Raw genomic sequence first — 22,764 nt, 5'->3', positions numbered from 1 at the left:
CTAATCCTCCTTTCCTCTCTGCTCAGCTTGATCAATCTGATTGATCCCATCCCATGACAACAGTCACCCCTTAGGATCTTTTATTTTTATCATTAGTCACAGAACTTATGCTTCGGTATTAGGGCTCTGCTTTCAGACCCACACCTCCCCCCGTCAAATTGAAGGCCTTCTGCTACTGTGCCCCAGGAAAGTGGCCTGAGCCCCACTGAGAATCTACTTAGATCTCAGCCCCTGGCTTCCTGCCACTTACCTTTACCAGTTCACTCTTGGCTCTGGACTTTGAACTTAAACTTACTGTTTCCCAGAAAGGCTATGTTTGCCTACTCAAGCTCCCTGCATGTAAATTGCCCCAGTTTCTTTTATCCTATTTTCTTCCCCAAAATATGTAGGGAAAAGAAAGTAAACCATTTTGACCATAAGAATCTCTGGACAAAAACAGCATAAATTCCTCTTATTGTTCTGTTTGGCTTTGTTTTAATTCATGTTTACCTAGTGGCTCTTTTATTAATTCCTGGTGCATCTGATTCATTTTTATCGTTAGAAATTAGCATATAAAAGTTCTGTTGGTTACATTTTGGTCATCTCCTGAAGTTTTATAGCTTGGTATTTTCGTGTCCTGATTTAGAGTACATATTAAAGAATATATCTTTTCCTAGAGATTATTGCTGTAAAAGGTATTTAAAGAAGTAAAATATGTCTTACGTGGAATTGTCCAGAGATTTGCTTACAACCCTCAAGTGGCAACTGAATCAAGGTCCTTCATGTGTTTGTATTTTCCTAAGTCTCCAAGTGAAATTCCCATTTATACTAAAGCACCACCAACCCTCCATAAAGTGGACACGATTATTTCATTAGGTAGCATTAATTCTGGCAATAATGATGTAGATTCCCTTTGAGAATTAGTCTAAAATAGGGCTATCTACCTCTGTTCCAGCAGTTCATTTCCTACTGTTCCATGATATATGCTTAAATACAGCCTCACAATGTATGTATGTATTATAAATATACAACAAAGTGTCACAGTGTTCATATTATCACAACTTTAACGACAAAGAATGTTATTAATGCCCCAAAAATTAACACCAAGAATACTATTGATTCCAGAAGTGATTTTTATTGTAAATCACCCAGTGCTGAGAGAGCCTACCACAGAACGAGCTGGGACCACTGTAATGATGGCCAAGGGTAGCTCCTGCCTGCTGGAACTCACCAGCTTTTCAGGTAGGTGAAAATTCACATTTGTCCTCATAAAGCCAGAGAAATGGTTTCAAAGTTGAAGGAGGAAGTGTGAATTCTTCTAAGACAATTTCCCTTAATCCAAATGGGTGTGTGTTCGGTTATGACTGTAGATATAAAAGACATACAGGCTGATTTAAAAGTTGGTAGTCCCCTGCTTTGCATATTTGATGAGCTACCACATAGTGGTTTTGATTTTGACTTTGGACTATAGCACACTGCACCTACGGATGCCCTAATACTTGCCTTCCCCATCCTGTCATGACCCTCAAATCTTGCCAGCATGCTGCTTAGACAGCATGGTTTGCTTCTGGCCACCAGAAACTGTAGAGTAGGTTGATGTTAAGTTTCTTTGTTTTTTGTTTTTTTTTTTTTTTTGTCTTTTAGAGATAGGGTCTCACTATGTAGTTCAGGCTGGCCTTGAGCTCATTTTGTAGCCCAGGCTGGTCTCGAACTCGCAACGATCTGCCTGCCTCAGCCTCCCGAGTGCTGGGTGGATTACAGGCATACCCCACTACGACCGGCTAACAAAATTTAAAACTCTTTAACCTGGCATAAAAATTCCCTCCGTATCTCGGCCTTAAGTTTCATAAATTCTCTTTCAATGTCTGTTTTCTCATAACCCATTCTACTACTTGCTTGTGTCCCTGGCAAGCTTGGGTCTTTGCTTTTAGTGATAATGGAAATTAAAACTAAAACACGAATACATAGAAGGGAAATAGATCTTTAATTGGAAAGTTGGAGGGAAGATAGGAAAGGACTTCAGCTTAGGTCATTGGAGGGGGCACATTCTCATACAGGGGTTCGACTGCTCCACCTGCAAAGGCAGAGGCCAGCTTTCAAGGATGAGCTGGTGGGCTGAGACTCAGTTGATCATTATCTCACTCCTGGTGTCACAGTTCTGGAATCTTTATGGATGGGGATGGTTCTATGTCCAGTAAAGGATTATGTCTGTGGTGGCCTCAGTCATGTGAGGCTTTGCTTTTCCTGGAATCCAGGTAATCAAGGTTTATGACAATGGCTGGAGGCTTCTGGGTATAGCTAAATGTCCCTGTAAATCTCTTATCTCCCCATCCTCAGTCTTGATGGGGAATGAGATCCTGTTAATTTAGGGCTAATCAACCCTTTCCAACCAGCTCCTAGAGAGATACTCCCTAAATGATCAAAATACCTCTATGCGGAGCTGAGAAGAGTTTTCACCCAAGATTGACAGTAACAAAGGATAGCAAACGAAGGTCATTTTGTTTTTTTTAATCTTTTTGAGACAGCGTCTTGCTCTACAGTTCAGGCTGAATTTGAGCTCACTGTGTAGCCCAGGCTGGTCTTGAATTTACAATGATCCTCCGGCCTCAGCCTCTGAGTGCTGGGATTACAGGCATGGGCCACCATGCCAAGCCAAAAACAAAGGTCAAACTTTGTTCTGTTTTTTTTTTTTTGTACTGGGAATCGAACTCATGACCTCCTCACGCTTGCCAGGCAGACACTTGCACCACTGAGCTATATCCCCAGCCCTGCTCTGCTTTTAGTTACCTATTGGGCATCTATTTGAAGTCACAGTTCATAGCAAAAACAGCTTTTAAATTCCGGACTGTGCCAAAAGAAAATACAAATTATGCTTTTATTGAGTTGCAGGTAAGGGCCAAGGATTCTGCCTGTTCCCCACTTCTGTGTGGTCACATGTCTATATGTCAGTAGCTGTACCATAATAAAACCCTTCCATCTTCCCCTAATTAGCATTAAGCCCACAACATTGGGGGTGGGAGTATATGCCTCTCGGAGAACAATTGTGTCCAAACCCGTGGACTTGTACCAGCAAAGCCAGTCTAGTCACAGTTGACTGGGCCATGATGAACACCTGACTCAACCTGACCCAATCAGACTCTCTGCTGGGAATTTGAAATGTGAGCCAAGAGGTAGCTATCTAGATGTCTCCTAGGAAGCTGTGGGGACTACACAGCAAGAAAAGTAGAGAGATTACTCTATGAAGAGAGGAGAAGAAAGCAGACACACGGACCCAAGAGGAGAGAGGGAGAGAGAGACTAGGTGCTGTGGAGGGAGTCAGACTGTCGGGCCAGCCAGCTCAGAGTTTCCAGTCCCTGGGTCTTTCCTTCCTGAGGCCTAATTCACTTTCTCCTCACGTGTCCTGCGGTAACTCCAAATGCCTAGTCTCCTTTTTTTTTTTTTTTTTCAAAAAAAAGAAGACTCCTTTGCTAAAGCCATTTTGAAGAGGGTTTCTCTCATTTTCAACCAAAAGAAACTCGATTAATATACTTTTAGGGTTCGTGTTTTTGTGCTTAAGGTGACTGCCACCGTGCCCAGCTTTTAAGGATGAAAACAATTTAAAATTTTTAAATTTTATTAGTACATGTTTGCCATACATAATTACATTCGTCATGGGGAAGGATGAAACTTTTGATAGTAGTCTGTGTCAGTTAATAGTAGCTAGATGGCCACTTATAACTCGTGTTGCTGCTGGAACCCTCAGCTCCTAGAAATTACTGTGCTGGTTTTTGGTCTTAGTGGAAAAACGCTGGACATCTCTCTAGTACGATTCAAGAGCACACGTGGAAACTACACAGTTTTGGAAGTCCGCAAGCAAGGGTGACATATCTTACATGTGGGCGTTGCTTTCCCAATTCCGGAGACCCATGCCTTCAGCTCTTCCGGGATGACGTCACCCAGGGTTGACCTGGGCCTCTTGCCCCTGTCCACACCCCTCACCATCGAAGCCCCGCCCCCAGTGCCTTCTCTTTTCCCATTTCCGGTGCGTCGTAACGTATCTCGTGGGTCACGTAGCGTAGCAACTCGCCCCGGAAGCAAAAGCGAGGGGGCGGGGAAGACGGCGGAAAGCAGGGCAGTGTCCGGGTTGCGGGCACGGGGCGGGGCATGGTAACGGCTCGGAAGGAGAGGGGGCGGGGCCGCAGCGAGGCTCCGGGACCGGTGCTCTCTGCCACCGCCGCCGCCGCCGCCGCCCCTCGCGCGCAGCTTGCGCGCCCCTCGCGCGCATCTCGGCCATGATGATTCACGGCTTCCAGAGCAGCCACCAGAACTTCTCCTTCGGGCCCTGGAAGCTGACGGCGGCCAAGACCCACATCATGAAGTCAGCGGATGTGGAGAAGTGAGGCTCCGGGGCCGTGCGGGGCGCGGGCGGGCTGTCGCCTCTCCGGCCCCCGTGGGTCGGTCCCCGTGGGTCGGGACGTTTGATTGACAGCTGGGTGGATGGCCGTGTCCCCGCCTCCCGAGGCGCGGCCGGGTGCACCGGGTGCTGGCTGACCCTCTCCTGGCTTCGAGTGTTGTGGTGGCTTCCACGCCTCTTTTTCCTGCCCTCGCCTGCGCCACATTCCTGAGTGGCTGTGACCCGTTTGTGGGGTTAACGATGATTTTAGCCTATCAGGTGCAATGGCAGGTACTTAAGCAACGGAACAGCAAGGAAAGCCGAGATTTCCTGGTGCTGGCAGAGAGCCCATTCTCTTGCAGGGTGGATAACTGTTTAAAGCGCTGAGGACGAGTGCAGCAGGGGTGATCCGAGACCATCTAGGTGCTAGAGCATGCGGGATTTGGGGTGGCTGCGCTCAACCTGGATGAAGCGCGGTGGGCGGTGGCTGTGACGCCCTGAGCCAGCGCCCTGAGCCCCGACTGCTGTTGGGTGCCTGGAGTGGGGTGGGGTGGAGTTCGAGGGTGGTCAGGCACTGTGAGAGCGAACTGTGACTGTGACGTGTGTGAAGAGGTGTGTCCGTGTGATTGGGGCGTGAGCAGGTGAGAAATGAAGAATGGCCCCAGGAAAATCGAGATACGGAGGGAATTTTTATGCCAGGTTAAAGAGTTTTAAATTTTGTTAGCCGGTCGTAGTGGGGCATCCCTGTAATCCACCCAGCACTCGGGAGGCTGAGGCAGGAGGATCGTTGCGAGTTCGAGATCAGCCTGGGCTACAAAGTGAGCTCAAGGCCAGCCTGAACTGCAGAGCGAGACCCTGTCTCAAAAAAAAAGACCCAAATTTATTTAACAACCACCCAGGTGTGATTTTATTCAGTAAAACTACATTATTCACGTTTCTGGTTTTTTTGGGGGCGCGGAGGATGGGTGATGTGGAGGATGGGTTGAAGGGCCATAGGGCGGGGAAGGAGACTAATTAGTCAGGGAAAGAGGGTAGGAGAGACTTTAGAAGGTTAAGTCTCTTGGCTTGATGGCCAAGAATCGAACCGGGTGTCGAAACCTTGCACTTAGCAGACAGGCGCTGTGCCCCTGAGCTATATCCTCGGGCCCTGCCCACTGACAGGAGAAAGAAAAAGGAAGAGTCTATACTGATGGCCAGATGTCTAGCTGGGGCTGTTGCCAGTGTAGCATTGCCATTGAACCAGGTGAAAAGCCCAGGAGAAGGGGGAGATTGCAGCCAGATGGTGGATAGATAAATAAGTTTAGCTTGTAGACATTTGAGGTCTTGTCGGTTGTAAAGTGGAGATGTTTAGGATGAGGTTGATATATTTACCTTGTCACTCGAAAAAAAAATGCAGGCATGGTTGTGCACATCTGTAATCCTAGATGGGAGAGGCTGAGGCAGGAGAGTCTTCTCACATTGTAAGCCAGCCTGGGCTACATAGTAAGTTCAAAACCAGCCTGAACTACATGGCAAGACCCTGTCTTTAAAAAAAAAATGAGGTCTCTGAGTTTAGGTTTGTGAGTTATCAGCATCTGGAGTCTTGGAAGTGAATTAAGATCATTTAAGAAGTCATCGGGGAGGAAAGGTCATGAGGTGACCTCACCCTAAGGAGCACTTGCATTTTGTTCTCGTTGAAAAATATTAGGAAAATTCAGAAAAGGAAAAAATTTCACTTCACATATCCCAGATTGAGTTACTATTTGCATATTTTGTCTTCTTACAACATATATATATATATATATATATATATATAATTGAGGACAGTGTTTAAGATACTCTAAATATAGAATATTTAAAGCAACATTTAAAGCAAAATATTAGGAAAATTCAGACCCTGTCTCAAAAAGCCAAAAAAAAAGGAAAGCCCTGTGAGCAGGTGCTGGTGTCCCTTGCCAGTGTCGGGTGCATTTGCCTCTTTGCATCACCACCCTTGAAACTGGTCACAAGCTGAGAATTTTTGTTTTTGTTTTTGTTTTTTATTTTTTTGAAACAGGGTCTCGCTCTGCAGTTCAAGCTGGCCTTGAGCTCACTTTGTAGCCCAGGCTGGTCTCGAACTCGCAATGATCCTCCTGCCTCAGCCTCCCGAGTGCTGGGATTACAGGCGTGCACCACCATGCCCAGATTAAATAGTATGCATTTTTTTTTTTTCCGGTCATCCCCCCCAACCATTGGGAATCGAATTCATAACCTCGCGCTTGCCAGGCAGACGCTGTGCTGCTGAGCTAAATCCCTAACGCCTAGCTGAGAATTTTACTGGCATAGTTTTTTGTAAAATGACAGGATCTTTAATTGCATGCTTTTCTTTATAGCTTTTTTTTTTTTTTATCTTTTTGAGACAGTCTCACTGTGCATCTCCATGCCTGGCCTCTTCATAGCTATTAATATAGTTGTCATGTAAGAACAAAAAGTTCACTGGAATCACAGGACTCCAGTGCAGTCAGTCATCTCCAAGGCAGTCATGATGAAAATAAAACCATCTTTTTTTTTTTTTCAAATAGATACCATCTTTGACTTTTAAAGTTACAGAGCTTTAGATAATCTAAGAATGAGATAGATATTTCCATCTAAAACCTACTTTTTTTCTTTTTTTTGTCTTTTTCAGACAGGTCTGGCTCTGCAGTTCAGGCTGGCCTTGAACTCACTTTCTAGCCCAGGCGGGTCTCAAACTCGCAATGATCCTCCTTCCTCAGCCTCCCAAGTGCTGGGATTATACGCATGCACCACCATGCCTGGCTAAAACCTACATTTTAAAAGTTTGGTTATGCAATTTTTGGTTATTTGCTTTAGATGCACATATGAGACCTGTTCAGTGTGTCTTAATTGGAAATAGGTTTAAGGCAATTGGAAAGAGTATAATTGGGGACCCGATACATGCATGGACTCATTGTTGACTTGATAATCTATTCTTTAACATGGTATTTTTTTTTATTATTTTTTTTTGAGACAAGCTCTCACTGTGTAGTTCAAGCTGGCCTTGACCTCACAGCAATCCTCCTGTCCCAGCCTCCCGAGTGCTGGGACTACAGGTGTGGGCCACCATGCTTAACATGTTGTTATTTTGCCTTACCTAGTATTTGTAGCTACTTAGCTGTTCAGAAATTCAAAAGACTTTAAAAAAGAAAGGCTAATATACTAAATTTAGTTGCCATAGGGCAGTCAGACTAAAATCCTGCACTTTTTTTGAAGCATTCCTTACACCTTCACTCAGAGCATATTTAAACTCATTGCACTTTATGCTTATAACCGTATTGAAGATACAAGGCAGAAAAAAGTTCCCTATAGTCTCTTTGCCTTTATGTTTATTTTTCATGTTCTGTTTTACTCATGTGATTTTAAGAAGTATATTAGTTTGGCTTTGTAGCTATAATGTGTTAAAACCAAATGAAAAGGGCTGAAGGTGCGTCTATGTCCGGAGCAGCTAGAGATGCATGTCCTCAGTTGAATTTGGGGTCACTGTCCTACATGGTTGTTGCATGTGTTGATATCAGGAAACGGTAAAACAACATTTTATGTTTTCTGCTTAAGGACACAGACAAGCCAGTGGTATAAACTGGGTAATTTAAAAGCAGCCATATCATGTAGATGCAGCAGTTTATTTGCACAATTCCTGAAAGAACAAATTTTATCATTGCTAACTACCTAGATGAGAAAAGTAGAAAAATCCTGGTGTGTTTCAGTGATCCAAGCAAGACTTAGTTCAGTAGATACTTAAGATTCTTCTTGTGAGCTAGTCCTTTACAAAAAGTTGAAGAAGTCATCATTTGTGGAGTGAGACTTGGCTCAGGGAAACCTAATCAGATGGTTAGGGTTGTTGAACAGTTTAAGAGCTGGTGACATAAATGAGTGAAAAAACTTTTATAATTTAAGTTGTTGACTTGCAGTATTTGTGTTACTGGTTCAGCAGAAGCTGGGAAAACAAGTAACTGTATAGTAACCAAAACATTATTCAACTGTATGTGTATTGTTTCCTTTTTGTGAATATTGGTGAATGGTGGTTAGTAGTGTTATATCCCTTTAAGACAACACAGAAAAGTCTATAAAACATTTTGAAAGTTTCAAAAGTCATTAAAATAAGTTTGGTACATAAGGTAACTGGAAAATATACTGCATGGAACTGCTGTGTTGTTCTCAAGTTGCAAGAAATGGAGACCTAGGTTGCCTAAAGTAGTGAGAATACTGCATAAAGAAATAATCAAATATAGGAATAATCTCAGAAACTGGGGCAGTTTTTGTGACCCCCATCAACTACAGAAGTCTGTTCAGCTGCTTACTGTTATTTCCCATGCTTGGCTTTGCTCCCTCAGCTTTCCTTGCTGTTATTTAACGGCTTCTCTCTTCCCTTGTCTCTGCCTCATGGCTTTTGCTGTGTCTTTTGGCCTGTGCTTTGACTGACACTCACATTTCTCAGAGAATCAGAATGACTTAATTGATCATTATTAGGCTGATTCAAGAGTTCCAGCCAGCCTATAGGTAATTGCTTTTGGCTATAACCAAAAGCTTTCACACTTTCACGTTGGAATTGGAAGTGCAGGTTGTAACCAAGGTGATGAGATCACAAAGCTTGGTAACTTACACATACAGCTACTTTTTTTCAGAAGTAGCTAGCTGCTTCTTGGAAGACTTTGCAGGGGCCTTAAGTGTAGCTCAGTGGTAGTGTGTGTGTGCTTAGCATGCTTGAGTGCCTGGGGTTCAATCCCAGCACCAAAAACCAAAATACCTTTGAGCAAAGAGTAAATTTAGCCTTCTAGAGTGCCAAAGGGACTGGTGAACTGGAAAGAACTTCTGCTCATCTGCAGCCCATTGGTACTGTGTGGCAGTGCAGGGCCAGCTTTTTTTACAAATCAGAAATCCAGATTGGAAATCTCAGTTCTTACTGTCTAGTGTTCCAAAAAACAAACAGGAAGAAATGAGTGTTCAGGCCAGCAAAATAGATGTATGGATTACTAATTTATAATCTTGATATTTTTAGTATAGCTCATATATCTGTCTTCTGTAATGGTGCTGCCCACATGACGCTGCAGTATACATGGAGAAGCCTGGCACAGTGGGAAAATGCCGGCTGTTAACCACTTACTGCTTGTGCAGTCGCGAGTTAGCCACTTAAACCCTCAGAGCCATTCTCAGCTCACACAGAGTTTTGAGGCTCAAATTTCCGAAGTGATCTCGATCTTCCTGAAGTTCCCTATCCAATTACCTTGCTTTGTTTTCTATATATGATTTACACTAGCTGATATTATATTACATATTTGTGTATTTGCTTTTGTTTTACCTAGTATACTACCTAGTGGAGTGCCATAAAAATATGAAAGAATAGATGATAAAAGCATCTAATAGATTTTACAACTATAGATTTATTAAATCATATTATTAACCCATTCAGTAATGTAAGAATTATATTGGAATGAAAAAGAAAAAAATGTGAACACTGATACAAAATAATCTCACCTGACTTTTGGTTATATGCAGGTTAGCGGATGAATTACATATGCCATCTCTCCCGGAAATGATGTTTGGAGACAACGTTTTAAGAATCCAGCATGGTTATGGCTTTGGGATCGAGTTCAATGCTACAGATGCATTAAAATGTGTAAACAACTACCAAGGAATGCTTAAAGTAGCTTGTGCTGAAGAGTGGCAAGAAAGCAGGTGAAAACTGAGGCAATTATGTGTTAAACAAAAAAGAATTAATTTGTGTTTTAGAAGAGTGAAGGGTTCATGTTATTATTAAACTTTATACAGTAGTTGGACTATTCTAGTTCATTTTTCTCACAAAATGGAGAGTAATAATTTTGCTACTTGAATGCTAAGTTAAATTGAGCCATGTGCAATTTACTTTTTCAAAGCTTTAGTTTCTTAGTCAAGAAGCGATACATTTAGTGCTCCTGGTTTTATTTCTTTTTATTATTATTGTTATTATTTTGTCTTTTTGAGACAGGGTCTTGCTATGCTGTTCAGGCTGGTCTTGAACTCACTTTGTAGCTCAGGCCATCCTCGAACTTGCAACGATCCTCCTGCCTCAACCTCCAGAGTGCTGGGATTATAGGCGTGCACCATGACGCCTGGCTGGTGTTCCTGTTGTTATTGAAAAACTAGTTACTTGTGATTTGCATTGAATATTTTTGGAGCATTACAATTAAGAAAAAGTGCATTTTTCGATAATCAGGTCAGCATTTTACTTTCTGCCTACTGTTTACTAGGTACCTTAGAAGATGTGAAGAATTGTAAATTTATTTATGTATTTATGTATTTATTTATAAACCTTTAAATCATGTCCTCAGGCAGTGGACAGACTACTTGGAAAGATTATTATAATGGTTAGGTCAACACATAAGTTAAATAATAAATACACTAAAAACTGTAAGATCTTGTGCTAGTGAGTTAGGACAAGTATGTATATATATGTAGTACAATACTTCATATAATTTGTAGAATGTAATTTCATGTGCTAGAATGCAGATAATCTGTATTCTGCCTCACTAAATCTGATCCTTCTTATTTTGGTATTTGAGGACGGAGGGTGAGCACTCTAAAGAGGTTGTTAAACCATATGATTGGACCTATACAACAGATTATAAAGGAACATTACTTGGAGACTCTCTTAAATTAAAGGTAAACCTTACTTTTTGTGTTATAAGTCATTAATTGTCTTGGATGATCTCAGCTTAAAGTTTCTAGTAATAGGTTATTTTTTGACCACTTATTTTCCATTGTAGCAGGCTTCAGAACATAATGCTATTGACTGATTTTTGAGGTGAGATATTACTCCTGAGCTCAAGGGATCTTCCTGCCTCAGCCTTACAGGTAGCTGGGACAATAGGCATGTACCACTACACCCCGCTTGGAACATTATTTTTAAAAGTGTGGTTGGGCAGGGTGTGGTAGCACATACCTGTCTGTAATCGTAGCATTCTGGGAGGCTGAAGCAGGGTATTGCATGTTCGAGCCAGGCTGGGCAACTTAGTGACTTAGTGAGATCCTGTCTCAAAATGAAAGAAAATGTTAAAGGGGCTGGGCTGGCGATGTAGCTCCCTACAAGCACCCTGGGTTCAATCTTCAGTATAAACCACCTCCCACCACCAGCCCCCAAGTATGTTTGGTGGAATGGCAGACTGCTGTAGTGTCAACATTGTCATGACCAGTGAAACGTATTTTGGTGTAATTATGAGATGCTTTGCATGGAACCTGCTAGCTAGTAGTTTCAAATTTTACATGTGAGCAAGTATATGTGCAAATAGAACTTTTTTTTTTTTTTTTTGTCTTTTTTTGTCTTTTTTGAGACAGGGTCTTGCTATGCAGTTCAGGCTGGCCTTGAGTTCACTTTGTAGCTCAGGCTGGTCTCGAACTCACAATGATCCTCCTGCTTCAGCCTCCCGAGTGCTGGGATTTCAGGCATGCGCCACCACGCCCAGCTTTCAAATAGAACTTTTGATTGGACAATTTCAGTGTGTGTCTTACCTGCCCTATATATGATCCTGGTGTAAGTTTAGGCAACCTTAATCCAAGTCAGTAAATTGGGTTAACAGAAATACCTACCATGCCATTTTGGTTTTTTTTTCTTTTTATTTTATTGGTACATTTTAAATATACATAGTGATAACATTCATCATAGGGAATTTGTACCTGTACATGGTATAGCTTGTTTCTTCTTTTTTTCCCATTCCACTCCCCTTACCATGCCGCTTTGCTAAGAAATAATTCCTGGGAAAGTTCTCTATAAATTCAAAAGCTCTATACTAGTATAACATTGCATCTCACTTAAACAATACATAAAAACATAGGAAAGTGAAGTTGTCAGTAGGTCTCATATTGGAACATCTTTCATTTTCTTCTAATTCTTGTCCATTTGTCTCAGTTACTCTCCATCTCATAATCCTGTCCCTGAATCGAATGATCTAATTGTGGCTATTTAGTAAAGCAAAATAGTAGCCATTGTTTACTGGATACCTACAGTTTGACAGTCGTTTTTGTGTTTATGATAAACCATGTCAAAGAATAGAAAAGCTGAATATTTTAGGGTGAATTGGAGGTCATGGAAAATGTGTCACAAAAAAAAAAACCCAAAGCTTTGCCGGGCATGGTGGTACACGCCTGTAATCCCAGCACTCTGGAGGCTGACGCAGGAGGATTGTTGTGAGTTTGAGACCAGCCTGGACTACAAAGTGAGCTCAAGGCCAGCCTGAACGGTATAGCAAGACCCTGTCTCAAAAAGACCAGAAACAACAACAACAACAAAAACCAAAAAGAAATGTATCACAAGTCGAGCTTTGGCGCTATTATTGGAAAGACTCTGCTCTGCCTTGGGATTATCGGTGCTCTTGTTGGATTACTGTGTGTGTGTCTGTGGACTACAAAATAACCTATTGAAAAGCATTGCCAGCATGGCCCAAGCCCTTTGCATGACAGGCGTTATCCTCAGAATTCCTGTAAAAGTTCCTATTTATCTCGTTACTTAAAGCACTTTCTTCTGTTTGTAGGTTTTGAATTAGTTTGGGAGTCTAAGATATGTAACATTCTAACAGAAAAAATATTTTTAAGCTCCCAGTGAATACTTAAAAGTGTACTTTAGTTGTTTTTTTTTCTTTTTTTTTTTCTGGTACTGGGAATTCAACTCACGACCTTGTGCTTGCTAGGCAGGTGCTGTGCCGCTGAGCTAAATCCCCAGCCCCTTAAAAGCCCCAAGCTGGTTTTACCTTCTAAGGTAGTTGTTCATCAGGCCCATTTTTAGTTGATTAATTTTGTCATAGTGAGTGAAGAACACTTGATTTTAATTTGACTTGTATAAAAGATGAGGAATTTTGACTTTTTTTTGAGACAGGATCTTGCTATGTAGTTCAGGCTGAGCTTGAACTTATTATATATTCATGCCTGGCCTTGAACTCACAGCGATCCTCCTGTCTCAGCCTCCCAAATGCTGGGACTGTAAGTACGGGCCATCATATCTGGCTTTGACTCTTTATTAAGAAGCTGTAATGCAAGGCTTGTATAGTGTGTTCAGTTTTTCAGAGTCTAGGCACATTCTGACCTGTGATGTTAGTAGATACCACACAGTGATAACCGTTTGTACTGGCTATGCAGAAAAGCCTGATAAGGAAAACCACTTTCTTGTGACTGTAGTTCCTTAAATTTTAAAAAAATGTGTCCCTGTTTTTAATTTTTTTTTCAGGTTATACCTACAACAGATCATATAGATACAGAGAAATTGAAAGCCAGAGAGCAGATTAAATTTTTTGAAGAAGTTCTCCTCTTTGAGGATGAACTTCATGATCATGGAGTTTCAAGCTTGAGTGTGAAAATTGTGAGTATTGTGATTTTTGTTTAAATTAACATCTTTTTCCATTCTTACTGTTGTGCGTAAAGTAAGACTCACTTGAATCTCACCATGTTATTATGTACAGTTTCAGTTGGGTCTAGAATACATCTTACTGGATACTGACTTGGTTACTTTTCTCTCATTGCTGGGATAAAATACCTGATGCCCAAAATTAGGAAGGAAAAGTTTATTTAGCTTACAGTTTGTGGAGGTTTCAGTCCATACTTGGCTGGCTCCCAGGCAGAGGACAAACATGCATGGGGGCAGAACACAGCAAAAACAACAACAGCAAAAGGGAGGAGTGGCCCTCCCTTACATTGTAAACAGGCTACCCCCACCCAGGGGATGTGTAGCTCTCACATAAACTCCATGCTCTCCTCTTCCACAGGCTCAGGATGTATACAAAGTAAGCACCTTGGCTTCCTGCTGAGTCACTTAGCCAAACCTCTAGACTCCCCATGTTGACACAAGGTATCAATCATAGCAGATACCTATTGTAAAATTCACTTTTAAGTCTTAATATAAGCTTAGTTTAGCAGAGCATCTTTTTACCATACTTGCCTGACTGCTTTGCAGCTGAGTATTGGTTGCTTGTCATTGCGACAACAAAAAAATACCCATACACATTTTCAAACCTTCTCCATGGGAGACCTGCTACCCTCAAATATCCAAGTGAGTTGTGGTGAAATGGCCACTAATCTCTGGTGTCCTAACTCTTAGTCTACCCACCAGGCCATGCTAAGTGATTCTTTAACTTGCCTGGGTTGTGCCCAGTGTAACTGTTAATAACTAACTTTCAAATTTGAAGAGATGTTTGATTTTCTCTTTCTCGTAAATTTTAGATAGCACTCTGTGATAAGTGTCAGGTAATGATGTACTTCCTGATTTGTTGTGATTCATCAGCTTATCACAATCAGGTTTTTTCTCCAGCCTTTTTCATGGCAAACCTTGCTTTTTAAAAACCTGTTGCTGATAGCTCCATCAGAATGGAGTTTCGCTCAGTACCTTCTGTCCAGCAAAGATAGCTTCCAGCCTCCTGTTTCATTGGCAAATCATTAATGAGCACCTGCTGCTTACTAGGCAGCAGGGATGTGTCATGTCCAAAGCAGGTGTTCTCACTGTCCAGTAGAGAAGTGGGCACTGAGCACAGGAACACATAAATGAATATGGTTACACTTGTGTTCATTTGTAATGGAGTAGAACGAGAGAATGATAGGAGGAATCTACTATGGCATAGTATAGTAAAAAAAAGACCCCCCTTTGTGGGAAGTGACATTTATACTGAGATCTGAAAGACAAGTAGACAAAGGCCAGGAGAATATTCCAGGTAAGGGAGCAAGGATGTGAAAGTCCTAAGGCAGGGAAGAGCATGGCCTGTGGCTGGCGATTCTCCATACAGTAATCCACTAATGTTACTGGCTTGCCCTGTTACTTTTTCATTAGTGGAATCTTGTGTCTCTGTGGAAAACTGACAGTTCTCTGAATGTGTCTGACTGACTTTTTCTGTATGTTTTCTTCTTTCTGGAGTTTTCCTTTCCATCCTATTCTTTTCATGGTGAACATCAAATATCTTTGACTTTCTTCAGCAGCTTTAGGTACTTCTTTCTGTTTGACTGTTTCCCTGGTTGGTAACTATTTGGATTTTATCTTTTCTTGTATATAAGGCAAAAAGCCCTGTTATAGTTAGGACTTGGTACTTAGTGGACAAATATTTAAGAAATGGTTAAGCTCTCTACAGTAATTCATTTGGAAAGCATAGGAATTTGTTGACATGCCACAGATGAAAGATGTTAAGAATGTGTTATGAACATCCTAATATACCAGTCTTTGGCATATGAAATACTACATAATTTGTTACATTGAACAAGAGCATTCTGTTTAAGGTCTCTTGCCTTTATTTTGTGTAAAGTGAATAAAAGTGAGTAGCAATAATGAACTAGGTTGTTTAATTTTAGTTTTACTGGTATTGATATTTACTACTAGTATTACCAGTTTTTAAAATGAACATTGGAATTTTCAGATAATTTAGATACTCTTTAAGAGTTTTATATCTCAGTTTCTTTTGATCTGGGGGAAAATTTCTGTTGGGAAAATACTAAGATGCTACATTATGCTAAGTAGTTTGCAAGGTTTCAAGACTGGTTGGAGCTAGGACAAAGAATCTCTAGGTCAGAGATTTTCATATGTATATGGTCCCCGACTTAATGAATTAGGATTTTTTGGCTTTGTAGTGTTATGAAAGTGATGTGCACTCAGTAGAAACTATACTTTGAATTCGATCTTTTCCCAGCCTTAACAGTGTATGGTAGGGTATTCACAATGCTGGGCAGTGAGCCATGGCTGGTCAGACTGGATCATGTGGGCAAACCACTGACGCTCTGTGGTATGCTTTGTTGCTAAGCTGTGGTGATGGTCAGCAAGTGTCTTAGTTACTTTCTTGCTGCTGGGATAAAATATGTAACACCTCAAGTTAAAGGAGGAAAGGTTTATTTCAGCTCACAGTTTGTAGGGGTTTCAGTTCATAGTTGGCTGGTGCATGGGAGAGTAGCATGGCAGAGGGGCATAGTAGAGGAACAGTCTATGGGAGACAGGCAGAAAGCAGCGAGCCTGCCTTCCCCCTTTTCCTTTATGTTCCATCCAGGTTACAAACCTATTGATTGGTGCCACTTATACCAAGGTTGGGTCTTTTGTCTTTAGTAAATCCATTCAGCCACACCCAGAACTATGCTGATCCAGTGATTGGACTAATGCAGTTATCACATACCCATAATCCATATTCATACACCCTAGATCCAGCCACCTCCGAAAAGCCCCCCTATAAAGCATATGAGGCTTTGGGGGGGAACATCTAGATATAATCCATAATAAGAGGTTAGGTATATTAAATGCACTTGTGACTCAGATATTTTCAACTTGTGATGGGTTTATAGGAACAGTAACCTCATTGTAAGTCAGAGAGCATCTGCATTGCTGACATAGCCCTCTTCTAATAGCTTTTTAAAAAATAATTTTTCTCAGCCAGGCATGGTGGCCCAAGCCTGTAATCCTAACACTTGAGAGGCTGAGGCAGGAGGATCATTGTGAGTTTGAGACCAGCCTGGGCTACAAAGTGAGCTCAAGGCCAGCCTGAACTACATAGCGAGACTCTGTCTCAAAAAGACAAAAAAATTTTTTTTTCTCAAGTAGGGTGTGGTGGTGGACACGTATAATTTCAGCACTCAGGAGGCTGAAGCAGGAGGACTGCCATGAGTTCAAGGCCAGCCTGAACTACATAATGAAACCCTGTCTGAAAGAAAATTTTTTTTTCTTTTAGCAATGTAATAAAATGTTTAATTTCTGTGAAAAATATGAATATACTTTTTTTTCCACAGAGAGTAATGCCTTCTAGCTTTTTTCTGCTGTTGCGGTTTTTCTTGAGAATTGATGGAGTGCTTATCAGAATGAACGACACAAGGGTTTACCATGAGGTACCTATTTTCATTTAATGAGTATCTTAACTGATAATGGGCCTGTTTATGTAGTTTCACTGTCATTCTGAAAGTTTGAAATTAAATGTTTTATATGGCAATCTATAAACTTTGAGATTCACTGTTTCATTTTGTTTTTTTGGTGCCGGGAGTTGAACTCAGGACCGCAGGCTTGCCAGGCAGACACTGTGCCACTGAGCTAAATCCCCAGCCCCAAGATTCACTGTTGACTGCACACTGTTGTCAAAACATAACATCATCTTTTGCAAAAGTTCTGGTAGCTGAAAAATGCATTGTTGGTGTGGGGAGGATTGGAGGTGATGCTTTAAAACATTGTTTTGTACATACTTAATATGTTTAACAAAACTGTCCCTGCATTCTTACCTTTGTTTATAGAACATATTGTTACATAGTGCCTGATGTTAGAAATACCAATCACATGGCCTTGAAGTGTGTTACATAGTTATTTTGACAGCTACTCTAAAGTTTGAAAGCTCTGTGTTCCATCCAGAGTAACTGTTACAACATGAAGCTTTATTCTTTTTAAGGAAGTGTTGGGGGAGGGTTAAATTGAGTATAGAAATTCCTCCAGTAGCTTCATAACAGCCTATTCTGAATTAATTTTTAACTTTAGATTTGTGATCACGTGGAGTGAGGAGTTAATGACACTACCAGTAGTCATAGTAATGATTACCTCTATGATACCTTTGTGAAATCCATCCTGTTAATTATGTGTTCTTTAACTGAAGTAACTAGAGAATAGTTGAAGTTGTTTACCCAGTTACACAGTTGGTGGCAAAACTGGCATTTGAACACAGAAGGATGGGATTGGTTTGGTATTTTCCCAAGTTACTCATTCTGGAATTTTTTTCTCCTTTAACTTTAATGGTCACTCCGGACTGTTGTGTGTGTGGTTTCAGGACAGGGTCTCACTGTGTAGTTTAGGCTGGGTTTGAGCTCACTGTGTATCTCAGGCTGTGAGCTATTCTCCTGCCTCAGCCTCTTGAGTGCTGGAATTACATACACGTGCCAGCATGGCTGGCTCTTTCCTTTTTAAATGTGGAGGCAAAGTATTGCATTTTTCTTCCCCAGAAAGAGTGAAATCTGGATCCTAAAAATACTGTTTTAACTTAGTCATACTGGGTTTTGGGAATTTATCCTAATTCTTCTGTACAATAATTTACAAATATTAATCAGGCCAAGGCTCACAGTTGTATGTACATGAACATTCACAACAGTGTTGCTTGCAGTAGCAAAAGGGAAGGAAAGAATGAGCTTAATGCCCTTTAAATAGTTTACTTTGTGTCCATATAGTAGAAAAATCTATAGCCACTACAATTTATGGCTGAGAATTATATTTAATTTGGAAAGATGTCTAAATGTTGAATTTCAAAAGGTGAGTATGAATCCACCTTTATAAGATTTTATGTAGAGATTTCTAATATAAAAGAAATTGTACAATTAGAAATCATGAATGGATATTATCCATAAGAGCTGTGATTACTGATTTATCTCTCCTTTATACTTCAGTATTATTTGATTCACAATGAGCGATAATTTCATTTTACTGATACAAAAGATTGACACCTTAAAGGAGTATAATTTTTTGGTTTTTTTTTTTTATTGAAGTGTTTCACGAAAAACAAAATTATAGCAAATTGCTGCTCTTCAACCTAACTTTAAAAACCTTAAATGAGAAAAAGTGAATATAGAAGAGATGATTTTAAATAAGGAACTTAGCAAGAGTTTTGTAGAAATGGGAGAGAATAAAAATTTTAAAGCAGTTTTTCTTTGCAATATAAAAGTAACCTGTTACTTTATGTAGGTAAGTGGTAATATTGCTTAAGGAAATGATTTATCTTCAAATTTGAAGTACATAATATTAAATCTTTTGCATATCTTACTTATACTCATGTTCTTTCAAAGCAAAACCTTTTCTTTTTTTTTTTTTTTTTTTTTTTTGGTTTTTCTCCGGTACCAGGAACCGAACTCACGACCTTGCGCTTGTTGAGCTAAATCCCCAGCCCCAAAACCTTTTCTTAATCTATTTACATATTCATATCTGGCATTAGTATGATTTATAAGGATTAGAAGTCATACTTCAGAAGTTTTGGTGAGACTTAAAGGCGTTATTTCAGTGTAGAATGAGATAGTTTGTCAGACTTGATGCTACCTGTTCCAAAATGTAGACAGTGTGTTTAATAGAAGAGATTTTATAAATCAATGTTAGTAAATTTATTACAACTTTTAAATTTTTAAATATAGGCTGACAAGAACTATATGTTACGAGAATATACTTCACGAGAAAGCAAAATTGCTAATTTAACGGTAAGTTAAATTTCAGTTTGTAGAACTTGAATTGTAATGCTCATTTTAACTAAACTTACATCATTTAACTCAGTTCAACTAAATTTACATCATAAATCCATTTGTTCATATGGCTGTATAGGAGAAATCCTATTGGAGCATACCTTTTCTGAGCTTGCTTCAAATACAAGAACATGTTTGAGTTATTAGTATTAGCTATCATTCGGTCTGATATCCGTGGTTTATTCTGGAAAAGCTCTGGTCCAGAGGTATGACTTAACCAGAGTTACAATGGTGGTGACACCCACTGGATACTCTTCCCACTAAACACCCCTGCTCAATTTTTTTTGTATACAGTCTCCTTTTTTTCCTTCCCAAAATACGATAGCTCTGTATCATGACGTGTTTATTTTGGTAGCGCTTCCTATTTACTTGGGATTTTCTAGTGAGTTGCTTAAAAAGCATTACCTTTGTACAGAGTTGGTGTTCTTTTTCACCCTTAGTATGTATTTCTGCCTACGCATAGAGTGTGTGTACTTGGGTCAGAAAAGTTGCTCAGTTTCCATCATAGACTACTGCTCTTTAAATAAAGACTAATGCTTTCAAGTTACCACAGCAACAAGAAACAAGGATTGAATTAAGATGCATTAAATTCTTAACTTTATGGGAGCATTATAAATTATATAACTTCATTATCTTTAAAACACATTCATTTATTTATGTATTTTTTGGTGCCAGGAATCAAACTCAGGACCTTGGGCTTGCCAGGCAGGCACTGTGCTGCTGAGCTATCTCCCTGGCTGTAAACATTCAGTGATAGGAAATACCTCTTATTTTTAGGTGCACATAATGATGCTCCTGATTTGCATATGTTGCATGATTTTGAAATGGGTGTGTTTTATAAAGGCTTAAACCAAAACATTTTCAAAAAGTGTCACTGCAATAACTGAGTATATGCTAATAATATAATTTATTCATTTTCTAGCATGTTCCACCTTCCCTCTTCACGGAACCTAATGAAATATCGCAGTATTTACCAATAAAGGAGGCAGTTTGTGAGAAGCTAGTATTTCCAGAAAAAGCCGATCCTAACCCAGCAGATTCACAAGAAAGCATACCTGTGGAGTAGAATGTGATACAACATACATTCACTATGGAATCTGACTGGACCCCCTGGCTATTTGTAGGGGAGTATTTTTTATTATGCAAATTAATTGCTTTGTTTGTGTGCAGATTTTCTGTACCCTTTAAGGAATTAAAAATAAAAGATTGTTGCAGGCAGGTTCCACTTAACTCCTATTTATATTGTGTATCTTCAAATTCATACTCCACCTTTGTATTTTCTGGAGTTAAATTTGTACTTCTAAATTATCACCAAGTGGGTCTGTAGCAGCAGTGATGTGTGTACGTCTCATGGACAGCAAACAGAATCTGCATCCATCGTGAAACACTGTCTCTTACTGGGAAGAGTTTAATTTAAATCATTGAATTCCAATGCCTTGTGACTTTCATAGGACTCCCAATCATGCATGTTGATGCCCTGGCTCTTCGCTTTGGGCTTTGTGACATATAGGCACATTTCTGGAGAGCTTTGACTTATCGCCTAGAAAGTTGATCCCATAGTTTAATGATACCCACAAAATTTTAAGAATGTAATTTACCTTCTAACTTCAAATTAGCTTTGAAATATAAAGAAAGGTTCAGATGTAGAACCAGAAAAACCTAGTGTTTTGGAAAATTCAAGCCCTTGTGTACACAGGAGCTTATGAGCATGGTTTATCTGATATCAGAGCTCTCCTCCATCTGTAGGTGTTCTTCAGACTGGCCTGGGAAGCACATAAAACATACAAAAGAAAATTTCAAATCTTAGTTATTCTAAGATGACCGTTTAAAGATTTTATATTCTTTTCTGCCGTTCTGGATATTCTTTATAAAGTGGAAAATTATGTAAGTACCAACTAAGAGATTACTTGAAGTAGATTTTTAAAAATAATTTTTTAAAGAGCAGAAAGAAAAAAAATGCTTTTATTTGGCTTGCAATGATGGAAAAACTATTAAAAAAGAACATTTAATTGAAAGTAACAGCAAAGCTTTTTAGGTATTAGCTTGAAGATAAATTTTAGTGAAAAAATACATTTGGATATTCATCCTTGCTCCAACTTTGGTATATGAGAGAGCCAAATAGGCAAGATATATCTTACTAACTAAATTTGGTCACAAATAGTTTTTGTATTTGTCTGTCTTTTGCATTACCTCCAAGGTAGAGGAAATCGGGATTTGTTGTTCAGTGTGTATTAAATATATTTAATGGTTTTTCTTGGGACTGTGTGAGGATATGCATACTATTCAGCTTTCTGTTTTATTTACCATGCAGATTTAAACAGACTAGACCTCATGCAAATTATAAGACCTGAAAAGTTGTAAGAATATTCATTAGTTGGAGTTTCTAGGTAATGTCATATTATGAGAGAGAGAATACATATTTTTTTAAAATTTATTGATTTAGATGTCTTGATAACCTAAGTAGTCTTACAGTACTTGAGAATTCATTGTTAAAAATTGTGGAGAATTAAGAGTTGACTTTTTTTTTAAAGATGGTAGGAGGTAGGTTGGATGAGTATGCTTCTGAAGGTTCCATTAGTTTATTCTGTGGGGACTACCAACAAAATGTGTATTTGGCCATTGATAAGTATGACATATGTACCATTTTATATTTATTTGTTCCAGTTGTCTTTTTGTAAGAGAAAAATTAAAAAAATTACCGATCTATATTTGGCTATTTATTTCAACTTTTCTTAGCGCTTAATTGAAGAATGGTTTGGTGTATATTTTAATCATTTGTTCTTTATGTTTTGAATTCAGCCAACACTGTAGATAAATTCTCCATACAGATTGTACATGAAAACCCAACAGACAGTTCGTAATGTAATCCTCTAATTTACCTTAGAGCCCTTGTCACTATGCTCTTTCTGTTCCCTAATATTTTTGTGGCTGTTTTAATTAGCCATTATTTCCTCTTATTTGGGTTAATGTTTTCTGATTTTGAAGGTAGGAATACCTTCCATATGTGTCATCTCATTTAGTTTTGAGTATTATGTGTCCAGTATGGTGCTATGTACAGTGGTACCTTGGTTCATAAACTTAATTTCACATTTTGGGTTGCAAAACAGACTGGACAAGAATGGAATCAAATTCAGTGATTAGGTTTAATGTTGACCTTATGGGGAAATTTAATTTAGCTCTCATCCAGTTAGGTTTACAGCCAAAATCTTGGAAAGAATTAAGTT

General features: G+C 39.6%; 1 protein-coding gene across 3 annotated transcripts; it reads left to right on the top strand.

The window, feature by feature from the left end:
* The first annotated feature begins 4,138 nt into the window (after positions 1-4,138).
* On the top strand, positions 4,139-22,246 carry Tiprl (TOR signaling pathway regulator). 3 transcript variants are annotated; one of them, XM_005398209.2, is made up of 7 exons: positions 4,139-4,354; positions 9,860-10,039; positions 10,903-11,002; positions 13,557-13,688; positions 17,075-17,170; positions 19,436-19,498; positions 20,463-22,246. In XM_005398209.2, the coding sequence occupies exons 1-7, from the start codon at positions 4,251-4,253 to the stop codon at positions 20,604-20,606; spliced, it is 819 nt and encodes a 272-aa protein (XP_005398266.1). In that variant the 5' UTR covers positions 4,139-4,250; the 3' UTR covers positions 20,607-22,246. The 3 variants fall into 3 exon arrangements, with proteins under 3 accessions (XP_005398266.1, XP_005398270.1, XP_005398267.1); XM_005398213.2 differs by lacking the exon at positions 4,139-4,354 and adding an exon at positions 4,380-4,642; XM_005398210.2 differs by lacking the exon at positions 4,139-4,354 and adding an exon at positions 4,956-5,050.
* The last annotated feature ends 518 nt before the right edge of the window (positions 22,247-22,764 follow it).

This window comes from Chinchilla lanigera, unplaced genomic scaffold (genome assembly GCF_000276665.1).
Source record: "Chinchilla lanigera isolate Chin_1 unplaced genomic scaffold, ChiLan1.0 scaffold00061, whole genome shotgun sequence".
Taxonomy (NCBI): domain Eukaryota; kingdom Metazoa; phylum Chordata; class Mammalia; order Rodentia; family Chinchillidae; genus Chinchilla; species Chinchilla lanigera.
This window is presented reverse-complemented; position numbering and strand designations above follow the sequence as displayed.